This window comes from Henckelia pumila, chromosome 2 (assembly GCF_033568475.1).
Source record: "Henckelia pumila isolate YLH828 chromosome 2, ASM3356847v2, whole genome shotgun sequence".
In the NCBI taxonomy this organism is placed as follows: domain Eukaryota; kingdom Viridiplantae; phylum Streptophyta; class Magnoliopsida; order Lamiales; family Gesneriaceae; genus Henckelia; species Henckelia pumila.
Window position 1 is genome coordinate 101,964,164 of NC_133121.1, and position 12,269 is coordinate 101,976,432.

The 12,269-nt window shown below is 35.0% G+C and overlaps 1 protein-coding gene across 5 annotated transcripts; it reads left to right on the forward strand.

The window, feature by feature from the left end:
• The first annotated feature begins 1,514 nt into the window (after nt 1–1,514).
• Nucleotides 1,515–11,498, forward strand: LOC140879531 (putative lysine-specific demethylase JMJ16). 5 transcript variants are annotated; one of them, XM_073283280.1, is made up of 13 exons: nt 1,515–1,592; nt 3,455–3,602; nt 3,720–4,012; nt 4,105–4,176; nt 4,468–4,545; nt 4,690–5,217; nt 5,331–5,555; nt 6,530–6,691; nt 7,929–8,297; nt 8,591–9,962; nt 10,058–10,161; nt 10,393–10,590; nt 10,976–11,498. In XM_073283280.1, exons 3-13 carry the CDS (start codon nt 3,722–3,724, stop codon nt 11,285–11,287), a joined length of 3,711 nt encoding a protein of 1,236 aa, XP_073139381.1. In that variant the 5' UTR covers nt 1,515–1,592; nt 3,455–3,602; nt 3,720–3,721; the 3' UTR covers nt 11,288–11,498. The 5 variants fall into 5 exon arrangements, with proteins under 5 accessions (XP_073139381.1, XP_073139382.1, XP_073139377.1 ...); XM_073283281.1 differs by lacking the exon at nt 1,515–1,592 and adding an exon at nt 1,655–1,777; XM_073283276.1 differs by lacking the exon at nt 1,515–1,592 and adding an exon at nt 1,789–1,903.
• The last annotated feature ends 771 nt before the right edge of the window (nt 11,499–12,269 follow it).

Here is a 12,269-nt window from a genome sequence, read left to right on the forward strand (position 1 = left end):
TAATTATATAAAATAATATACCGTGTATCGCATATGTGAAATACTAGTTTCAAATAAATTTTGAGTTTTTCATCAACCTTTTATTTAATGCAATAAACTAATTACCACAAAAATAAAAAGTCCAGTACGTCCATGTCAACGTATATTTAAGCCCAACCGTAAATTTGGGGCAATCTTTGATTATAATTCGGCCTTCTTAGGTAGAAAATTAAATGTTATACGAAAAGTCATTAACCCCGTAAGGGTTGATGGACCTAATCCAATATCGCTCCATTATATTTTAATAATAATAATAATTTATATATTCACAAGATCTACTACAATTTATTATATTACGGATATATGTTTTCTATTTTTATTACTATAGATTCAAATACAAATATACAACCCACGGATGTTCGTGTCTTGTACGGTAAGTATTGTTAATGCGGATGATAATACATTGATTGATTATTCGTCTTTATTTTATCGTGTTTAACTCGAGTTCTTCTGAGGATTGTTGTCATGTACAATTATTTTTTTATCAAAATACATTGATTTATCATCCTTATATTATTTATCCATTATCAATTTATCTATGAACGAAAAGTGCCCAAAATATTAAATTTGGGATGGTAATGTGGTATAAATTACTATCACACAACATTCATATGAAACTCGTGCATCAAATAAATGATTGAAACATATGTAATGCGTTCCATTATTCCCATAACAAAATTCATTATTCCCGTGTAACATATAATAAATAAAGACATAAAAACTATTAGTAAATAAAATACAATAGAAATTTAATAAAAAAATAACAATCAGCCTTTGTTTTTTTCTTTAATTATTTTTTTTAATAAAACAACAATCAAGTTTTTTCTTTTTTTGAAGAAACAACAATCAAGCTTTTGAAATGTGCAAAATGTGAAAAATGCTCAAACATTACAAATTTAAACGAGTTTACTATAAGATAAAATGGGAGAAAAACGTTTCAGCTTTTACTATAATTTAATGCAATCAAGTTATATTAAAGAACACATAAATATAATGTATAATTTTAATTATCAAATTAACCCCTTAAAAAATATTTCGTTGCCTATTTCTTAAAAAGCTAATTTTGTGAAAAATTAATATAAGTTAACTTAAAATGCTATTTAGAAAATCTTACGTTTGAGCGTTATTTTTCGCGCTCTTACACGATTAGTGTATCAACCTCAAGTTGACCGTTTTTTCGTGTTTTTGTTTAAATTGAATCTTGATCATACTCAACCCGTTCTTTTTATAACACTTATAACCATATCACAAAACTCCTGTCAGACAAATACAATCTCACGGTTCAATTTTGTAAAATGATTAATGAAAAAAATATTATTTTTTATTGTGAAAATGAACTGAATTAATCTGTTTTACGTAGATTTGTGATACTGTCTCACAGAATTCTGACCTATCCAACACGAATTCGAACCATCATATATAATATAAAAAATATTTGAAGCCCACACCGAGCATCTAAATCTAAACAAACAAAAGGAAGCAGTCTTCACGCGTCACTCCACCTTTCTCAAAAGGAAAAAATTACCCGCACCACTCCACACCACCATCCTCTGGTAAGATCAAAAATACTTTTATCAAATTTATCAAAAACAAAATAAAATAAAATATCTATTAAATTTGTTTTCCCTCAAAATAATATATGATTGATTATTCGATTCGACATTATCTATCGACATAATAATATTATGATAATGATGATTACTATTGATATATCTTAAGAATGAAAATTTCCATTAAGGTGATAATTTTGACCTAACATGTTTGATTTTTTTTTTCTCAGATGAAAATAGTACTTTTTTTTTTCGTTGTGAAGAAATGCCCAATGCAAAAGTAAAGTAGAAGAAAAAGGGTTTTTATCTCTCAGGTGGACATGGTCTATGAGTTTTCTCGTAATTAGGGTTTTGTTGTTAAAGAAATTGTAATTGTAATTTTGTTAGGGGATGGAGTTAAAACACTTTCAATGCTTTCTTTCGGATTTGGAGATTAAGAAGTCACGATGTTGTGTGCTTGGATATTTTTGTACTTTATAAAGACCCAGTATGGAGATATTTGGATGTTGTGAGGTTTATCTCGATTTGAATTCTTAAATAGAAATTTTGGAGTACCAGTAATGGGGGTTTTCTGGTGTTTACAGATTAGTTTTGTTTAGAGAGAATATGTAACTGGATGATTGTGTTTAGATTAAGCCTTTCTGGGTTAGGGTTAGATCTGTCGAATCCGGGTTGAGGGATTGGATTAATTTCCTGAGTATTTTTGTTTCAGGTATATGTGGGTTGAGGGATTCCATGCCTGAGCAGGTTTAGCTAGAAATGGATTTGAATACATTAATCATATGAAGTTTATTGTTTTCCTTTTCGTAGATCCATACCATCCTTAGTTATTTATGCATTTTCCCTACGTCTCGGCAAATATCAGAATTTAGGGATGGTTTGATTAGTTAATTTTTTTTTGGGTGGTTTTATTGAGCGGATTTCTCGCTGCTTAAATTAGTAGATATAAATTAAATACCCATAGGTCCCATCGGAAAAAATTGAAGCACGTGGCTATAGAGTATAGTCATAGTCACAGATCTCGACCGTTAATATCATATCTGGCGTTCTGGTACCTTTTGTGCTTCATTTGGAAACAAATAAATTTAAGATGTGACCTGATTAAGCAGATGCATATAAAGGTACATATGAGCCAGTTGAAAATGTTCGATTGTTTTCGGGACTTGGAATTGGTGTAGAGTCAATTCTAGCTCGATAGATTCACCAAGAAAGAAATAACGAGTTCATAATATTTGTTCTCATGCATCATTATTCGTTTTTTGATGGTGGTTTCCATCTGGATGGATGCTCTGAATTCCCTGTTTGTTGATTGATAGTTGGAAACTAATGGCATTAAATAAATGCATAGCTAATTTTGATAGCATGCCCACTGATTTGTTCATTGTGAATTATATATAATTTTTTCTCTTGGCATTGATGTCTCAATCTTTTGATAAATATATATAAGTAGCGGTTATTGGGGTCGACAAACATTTTGGAGAAAAAGAGCGGAACACTTCTCTTTATGAAAATGTTTTTCTTTTCTTTCTTTTTTTTTTCTTCCGTGGTTATTCTTAAGTAGGGAAAGGTACTTTGCTTTGTTGTAGTGAATATTGGGTAAAGCAAAAAATGAAGAAAATCAGCCACGTCCACTGGAGCTTGGAACACAAAAGGCGTTTTCCTCCCATTTTTTTAATATCTTGAAAGTTTGTCTTCTACATTCTGGTTTTTAACACATTCAGAAACATTTAGCTTTCAGAGTGAAATTTTGATTCGTTTAGGATATGGAACTGGTGTTTGTACTTGCTTGCTCTATTATTGTTTTGCTTTCCAGTCTTAGATACTTTGTTATTTTGACATTTTTCCTCTTGTTGCTGATCATGCAGATAATCTTGTTAGAAATACTGAAAAAGCACCTATAATTTACTTATTTGGAGTTACTTCGGTTCCATGTCAACTTGGCTTTTGAGCTTTTAGGGACTGTTTGTCATCTCAGCGGACTCCAATTTCAGTTCAATGATGATTTATTTCTAGGTAATTTTTCGCTTCCTATTTTTGATTACTGATATAAGGATGGGTATAATTTTACTTGCTTTGATTACGGTAATTCCTTCACATGTTTTTGTTTTCTTGTTTTATTCTTTTTCTCAGTGATGATGGCCACAGAACTTGTTGGACCTTGTGCCAAAGAAGATAATATGGATTTACCTACAATTCCACCAGGGTTTGAGTCACTTGCACCCTTCACTCTGAAGAGAGTGGAAGACAATCAAATAACTCTATCCACAACCTCTGCTTGTGCTACTGAATCACATACCGTCACATTGCAAACGACAGTCGAAAGTAATGATGATTTAAAAACCTCGAAGTGCTCTAGGCGTAGGCCTTGGATTAAATACTGCGAGTTTGACAACAACTCCGGGGATGAATCTGAGTCTGAGAAGGTTGATCTCACTATTTATTGTGTTTTTTGTGCATTTTTTAGTGCTCTTATCGTTGAGTGGAGTTTTATTTATAGTTTTCTTTACGTCTGCAGCCAATTGCCATGGGGCACCATCTTCCAAAGGGGGTTATTCGTGGGTGTGAAAAGTGTAGCAGCTGCCAAAAGGTCAGCCTTCTATTTTGTCTCTTTTTGAATAGTCTAAGAAACACGCCTTGGGATGGAGGAACTTGTCTGCACAACTGCGAAAACAAGCATGTAACTATGATAACATTCTATTGTCGAGAAGCTTGCATCTATCAATTTCATTATTTACGGCTTAGGACTGTGAGTTACCAAGCCAAATTTGCAATGGAAAGGGTTTCTGAATGTTGGGAACTGGCAACACCATGTTTTGTTTTAATTGTCAAGTGGCGGCTGTATGTGAAGCTAAGACGATTCATGTGAATCATGGAACAGGTTATTGCGAAATGGCGACCTGAAGCAGCTTGTAGGCCTGATCTTCAGGAGGCTCCTGTGTTTTATCCTTCTGAAGAGGTACCGCACATTGTTTTACTCCACTGTGATAATCGCCCGACAATTACGTCAATCTGAACACTGATTGATGGTTTGAGACTAGGCTTGTTATGGATCTTAAGTATATTGTGATGATGTTGATTTCATTTCATATTATGCTCTCAGGAGTTTGAAGATACTTTAAAATACATTGCAAGTATACGTTCTAAGGCAGAAACATATGGGATCTGTCGTATAGTACCTCCAGCTTCATGGAAACCTCCTTGTCCTCTCAAGGAAACAAATATATGGGAGAGGTCTAAGTTTGTTACTCGTGTTCAGCGGATTGAAAAACTGCAGAAGCGGGATTCTATGAGAAAGATATTCCAAGTCAATTATAACAAGGGGAAAAAAAGAAGAAAATCTATGAAAAATGAAGTTGATCATAGAAAGAATGATGAGGAAGTCAAGACTCCAGGTGAAGTTGAACATGTAGATTCTGAGAGATTTGGCTTTGAACATGGTCCAGAGTTTACCATGGATGAATTTAAAAAGTACTCTGAAGATTTCATGGCTCAGTACTTTAGAAAAAGTAGTAGCACCTTAGTATCAGAATGTAACATGAATATGTTTGAGGAACAGTGGCAGCCTCCAGTTGAGAGTATTGAGGGAGAATATTGGAGGATGGTGGAAAAACCAACAGATGAAATTGAGGTAAGATTTCAATTTTTATTGTATATTAATAATACCAATTTTCTGTTTATGTCATTTGAGCTTCTCTTTCCTTCCGTTCATTAGAGAACCATTTCTCTTTTTTTTTTTTTAAGGTGCTTTATGGGGCTGATCTGGAAACCGGAGTATTTGGCAGTGGGTTTCCAAAAACTTCTCACCAAGTTTGTTCAGATTCTGACATGAAGTATGTCAATTCAGGATGGAACTTGAATAACTTCCCTAGGCTTCCTGGTTCTGTTCTTTCGTTTGAGAGCAGTGATATATCTGGTGTTCTGGTTCCGTGGCTGTACATTGGAATGTGTTTTTCTTCATTTTGCTGGGTACTGAAAGAAATCCTCTCAACTTTCTTGGTCATAGTGTCCATTATTTGTTTATATAATTGAATTGAATATGCTGAATTCAAGATGGTTGGATTTCATGGTCAATTGTGAATGTTCGAAAGAAGTAACAACACTTCTCTCATCACACTTTGATTGTACCTGGAAAAGTTGCTTCAAACTCACATAAATAAGGCTTTTTGGGTGCTTTTGCATTAGCTTATTTTCTTTTCTAGCATTGCATGGCGGTTTGATAAAGAAGATTAAGTGCCTAAGCATAAATATAGCTACGCAACTGATCATTCGGATGATACTGGGTTCTTTGTTAATTCAGACTTTGTATTATGTGTTTGGCTATGCACAGCAGTTTGAGAACATATCAATATTTGTTATCAAGACAACCTCATTTATTTATTGCTCAGTAAGAGTTATAAATTTCTGTCCTGGTTTGTTTTGAATTAGACACTGCTATTCATGTTAAAGCTAATGGATGAGCTTTTTACCGTGGACTCTCATACATGGGTTCTGGTGTTGCTCATTTGTGAATTGAACTTGCTGTCAATGATCATAGTAATTTTGCTGTTTTTGTCAAATGTAACGAGCTACATAGTTCTTCCAGTGGTCATGTGCTAGCACATGGTTAAAAAAGAAAACAAGAAACAAAGAAAAAAAGAAAGGAGCTTTGTCAAAACCTGTTGGAAAAAATCTGGAAAGAGTTGTTGGTTTCCTTTGCAGAATAACTAATTGTTTTTTGCATCGTCTTTATGTTTATAATTAGAAGATAAAATCAAAGTGAAGTAACATAACCACTGAATTTTAATCTCATGGAAAAAGAGAGCATATCACCACTTCATGTGGATGAGAAAATGTGTTCGTTCCTGCTTTTCATTTTTTGTTTCTGCCATAGTTAATCCTTGATGAATATTGATGCTTCTTATTCTCATTTTTCCCCCTGACATTCTATTATTTGATTACAGCATGTTGAGGATCACCACTTATACTCGTTGAATTACTTGCATTGGGGAGCTCCAAAAATGTGGTATGGTATTCCAGGATCAGATGCAGTGAAATTGGAGGCAGCAATGAGGAAACACCTGCCTGACCTATTTGAAGAACAGCCAGACCTGCTTCATAAGTTGGTAGGTTGAGTACTTCAATCGAACATTCTATGCCTAATTGCCTATCACTGAGCTTCAGATGCTTTTGAATGCCGAAATCTGCATACCAAGCATTTTTATTGGGAAGCACCACCGCTTTCACAATTAAATCGTTTGCCATCGAAAATTGGTTACTGGTAAAAGCTTTCGTAGATCTCAAGCGGATTTTTATTTTTGCTCAGCACTTCTCTTGGTTTTGTGTAATCCAAGATATAGTCTTCAGAAAAAATAGATATGCACACCCTATATCTTCCTTAAGCATGCAGAATCTTTTCAATGGCATAAGATGCTACTTACAGATGTAGCGATGACAGTTAGATAAGTTTATCGAACTGAGACATGTAACAATTTTCAAATTGGCTTGTTTTATAAAATTTTATAAAGTATAATTGCCCAATAAAATGATTGAAACAACTATAACCAGGAATTGGATATATTACTCAAAGACTGAACTAAAAATATATTTGAGCTTATATGCATTAAATCTATGCTTGGTTGTACGCACACACTCACACACTTGAATACATGTGGAAGTGCAAATATCATGAGTTCATGTCCTCTCGATACATACATGACCCAGACAAATACATATGCACATTTGCACACCTACACATGCATAGCACATGGTGAATCAAGTTTTGAACCATTAATTGATCAGTCCAGCAATTTCAACTTTCACCACCCTTCAATTTCGTACCATACAAATTACACTTATCATTGTTTTGCCTTGAGGTTACTGAACTCATTTTTCTGTTCCGTGGCTATGAATTTTTATAGCTACCAAATTTTGCTTTCGTATGATGATTTTTGCTGTTTCACCAGGTACAGCTGTTGTTAGGATCGACTTTTAAGTTATATGTTTTTTTCATTGGTTAATCTAGTTTGGTAGAAGATAACGGGAAGACATTTTCCTATTTGTAATTGGAGCATTAGGCAAATTAATAGGCCATTTCCAAAAGTAAATGTGGATATAAAAAAATGTACAGCCAACTTTTTAAGTCTTTCATTTTCTTGATAGTCAACCATGATGCTGGGTTTCTGGATATGAAAGGTATATCTAAATCTAAAGTAAGAAACGAAGCGATCTTGCTATTTAGGGGCGGGGGTTCTTGGATATAAAAACTTGTATCTGAAAAAGATGGAACAAGCTTGCTATTTGTGTTGAGTTGGATTGATACAGATATCCAAAGTTCACCCCATGACTATGAATAATATGCAGGTCACCCAACTTTCCCCATCGATCCTGAAGTCTGAAGGAGTACCCGTTTATCGGTGTGTACAGAATGCAGGAGAGTTTGTCCTAACGTTCCCTCGAGCATATCATGCTGGGTTCAACTGTGGTTTCAACTGTGCTGAAGCTGTTAATGTTGCTCCTGTTGACTGGTTGCCACATGGGCAGAATGCTATTGAGCTTTACTGCGAGCAAAACAGAAAATCTACCATTTCACATGATAAGCTATTGCTTGGCGCAGCTAGAGAAGCTGTGAAAGCAAATTGGGAGTACAACTTATTGAGAAAGTATACTCGAAACAATTTAAGATGGAAGGATGTTTGTGGAAAAGATGGGATATTATCAAAAGCACTCAAGGTATTTATGAACACGATGATTTTTTTAAACATGCATGATTGATGTGAAATAATGTAATACAATATTTAGCTTGAAACCACTTTTAGAATGCATCGATAATATTTCACGTGAATCTTGGAACATCTCACAGCAGGACAAAAGAGAAACCTATATATATTGCTCGTATGGTTCATACTGTTGAGTATCTGTATTATTATATTATTAACTGTAAAAGTTATTCATTTTAGTACATTGTACTTGTGCTTTTCTTCTTAGACTAACTGGAAGAGTCTTTGAATTGTACTTTAATATAGGCTCGGGTGGAGATGGAGCGGCTGCGAAGGGATTTTCTTGGCAAATCTTCACAGGCGTTGAAGATGGAGAGCTCATTTGATGCTAACAGTGAGAGGGAGTGCAGTATATGCCTTTTTGACCTACACCTGTCTGCTGCAGGTTGTCACCATTGTTCTCCTGATAAATATGCATGCTTGAACCATGCCAAACAGTTATGTTCATGTTCATGGGGCGCCAAGTTTTTTCTATTTCGTTACGACATTGGTGAATTGAACTTATTGGTTGAAGCTTTGGAGGGGAAATTAAGTGCAATATATAGATGGGCAAGGCTTGATCTCGGACTTGCCCTAAGTTCTTATGTCTCAAAAGACAACACTATGCAAAATTCTGGGATTGTCGGCAAATCATCATCTCATGATACCTCTCAAGAAGATCGAAAAGAGATGAGTTCCCTGCCCACTACATTATCTTCTATAGAGCAAATGGACGGAAAAAGTTCGAACTTGATGAAATTCATTGGCAGCACAAACTCTTACCAGAAGGAGAAGCCATCTGAGGTGGTATTGGCACTGGAAAGTGTAAAGCCATCAAGCTTGTCCTCCCCAGAAAATGAGGCATCAAAACATAATTCTCCAGGCCACAAGAAAAGCAATTTACAGCCAATTCCCAGAATAAAAATATTATCACCTCAGCCTTCTCAAGTTATTGGTCGAAATGCGTCTTCGAAGAAAAATTTAGTTACAGAGAAACCTCTGGGGAAGCAGTCATTGGCTGATGTACACAAAGATGTTATACTCCCGAGTGATGTTGATGGAGAACAACCCAATAGAGAAACTTTTTTGGAGGATTCTGAACAACATACCGGAAATGTGTTGAAACCAGTTTGCGATCCTGTGAGCTGTTTAAACAATCCATCCTTAACAGCAGCTTTTGCTGGTCCTGTTGATAATCTCGAGAGAGTGAAGCATGGCTCTAGTTCCGAATGTATGAAAGCTGAAGAATGGAAAGAAGGTGAAGCAAATCTTGGTGATAATTCACTGAGCAATCCTTTCTTCAAAGTGCCATCCAATGATACAGATTCTTGTAAATGTGTATCAGTGAAGAAAGAGACGGCTGAACGTAATGAGGCAAATGTGTGTTTGGGAAAACCCAATGATGAAGATAATCATAAAAAATCGGAGTTGGAAGTTGATTCTACATCAAGTGACAACTTACAAACCGTGTCAACTAATCCATTTAGTTCGCCAAATAACCTGGACAGATATTATCGCCAGAAGGGGCCTCGAATTGCGAAAGTAGTCAGGAGAATTAATTGCAATGTTGAACCTTTGAAATTTGGATCTGTGCATGCTGGAAAGCAGTGGTGTGATTGTCGGGCCATTTATCCTGATGGTCAGATGTGTACCAATCATCCATTGAGCTTATATTTTCTACTCAGGATTTTATTGATGCGGTATCATATGAGTTTTTTTTTTTTTGGAATGCAGGATTTAGAAGTCGCGTGCGGTATATAGATATACTAGATCCATCTAACATGTGCTATTATGTCTCTGAAATTCTGGATGCTGGACGGGATGGGCCTCTATTTATGGTACAAGATCTTTCCCGGTTGAAACATTTACATGCATTTATGCATAGTATAAATATAAATATATTAAAATGTTTGACCAATTGTCTGGAAAAAAAGTGATGCTTCCTCCTTTTTTACCGAATTAATGATTTCAGAATTCTTGTGAGATTATCCTTGTTAGCTAAATGTTTGTTCCCTTTCCTACTTGTTTCATGACTAATTTCACTATCAACTTCAATCTAATTCTTCTAGGTTTCTTTGGAGCGCTGTCCTAGTGAAATATTTGTTCATGTCTCGGCTTCCAGATGCTGGGAAATGGTTCGGGAAAGAGTCAATCATGAGATCACGAAGCAACATAAGCTAGGAAGACAGAAGCTCCCTCCTTTGCAGCCTCCTGGGAGTTTGGATGGCATGGAGATGTTTGGCTTTTCTTCACCAGCAATTGTGCAGGCAAGTGCTTTGAATCAGTACCACCCTTTTTTCCCCTCGATATTGGTGTTTCGTCAAACTTGAATAGATATCGGAGTTAAAAATATTTTTTTTAAGAAAAAACAAATTTTTTTACTCGGTTGGCTTCACCAACCAAACATGGCTCTGTCACCTTGGCATACTAACTTTCCTTTTTCTTTCTTTTTTTATATGAACATACTTGATAATTGATGTGACTCAAACCCAAACTCTTCGATCTTCAAATACAACTGCTCGGTCTTTGAGATAATTGGTTGGGCATTGCTTTGAACGCAGCCCGTTCATTCACAAGTGTAGAATATAGCTTCTCCAGTGCATTGTTTCTATCACACGCGCTCCTCTCACACCGGTGCATTTTGTCGTGCAGGCTATTCAAGCTATGGACCAAAATCGAGTTTGTTCAAATTACTGGAAATCGCGGCCACTTATGCAGATTCCTCAGCAATCCCAATCTGGAGAAAGTAGTGGCACCTTCAGCCTGAAGCACGAGCCCCTGAATGTTCAAGAAATCGAAAAAAACAATCCTGGGGTTGTGAGGATATTGAATAGCCTCTTCAAGAAAGCTAATCTGGAGGAGCTGCATACACTACACAGACTTTTACACAACGAGAATTCAACTGATGAACAAAGATTGGTGACCCGACTTCTTAACGATAAGATTCAGGAGGGCTCGGCGTAGATTTTCCAGCTCTATGTTCAGATCAGGTTCTTAACATTTAATCTTGTAAATACCGAGCTCCATTTTTCGGTCCCGCATACACATTCCATTAATAGTGTTCTCACAATTTTTTGGCATAGTCGCTGAAGAGCATGATTTGTTACTTACATAGTTTACAAGGAGCATCATTTTATATTTATTGGATAGTAACAAATAAAAATGCAATTCTTTATATTTTTTTTTGGGTACTTTAGAAACGATAATTGCTACATTTCCTAGTTTATGTAAGCATGTATTTGTACCTAGTATATATAAGATTCGATTATGAAATTTAGGTAGTGTTTGAGAGAGTTTCTATGAACACTTATCAGCCTTTACTTGATAAATTTTTAGAATTTTGTTTGGAAAAAGCTGAGAAGTGCTTTTTAGAATCTCTCTCAAATACTACCTAATCGAGAGCAAAGTTTCATTCCACCGTGGGTCGAATGAAAATCTCGTTTTTTTAAAAAAACATTGGCAAACTCTCGTTAAAAAAAACATTAAAAAAAAACAACATTGGCACTAAATTTGGATATGATAGCTGGTATATTGCACAAGTCATATCTGAATAGATAATAAAACTAGTGCAAATTTGCAGTCATTGACCGTGTTAAAATTTTTAAAAAACTTAAAAAAGCACACAATTCTGAATATAAACTCGATAATGTTTTGAAATTTAAACAAATTCTTAGAAGTAAAATGTAAAAGAGGAAGATATAAGGGTAAATTTGTTTTAATCTCCAAATTCAAACATAATTTTGCATTCAGTCTTTGTCAGAAAAAAATATGTTTGAACTCCCTGATCAATAACAAAAATTTTTGCACTATCTGGGTCCACATGTTTTCTTCGGATGAAAGTCGGTACAAACATTCAAAATACAGTATTGATGCATGATATTTGAGCATAAATTGTTTAAAATTTGGTACTGATATATGATTTTTGATTACTCAAAGATGTATACAA

Coding starts and splice junctions, on each gene's coding strand:
- LOC140879531 (XM_073283280.1), top strand. CDS start 3,722: ATGATGGCCACAGAACTTGTTGGACCTTGTGCCAAAGAAGATAATATG. Junction 5,556..6,529: donor GTTTTTCTTCATTTTGCTGG/GTACTGAAAGAA, acceptor ATTTGATTACAG/CATGTTGAGGATCACCACTT. Junction 10,591..10,975: donor CTTCACCAGCAATTGTGCAG/GCAAGTGCTTTG, acceptor TTTGTCGTGCAG/GCTATTCAAGCTATGGACCA.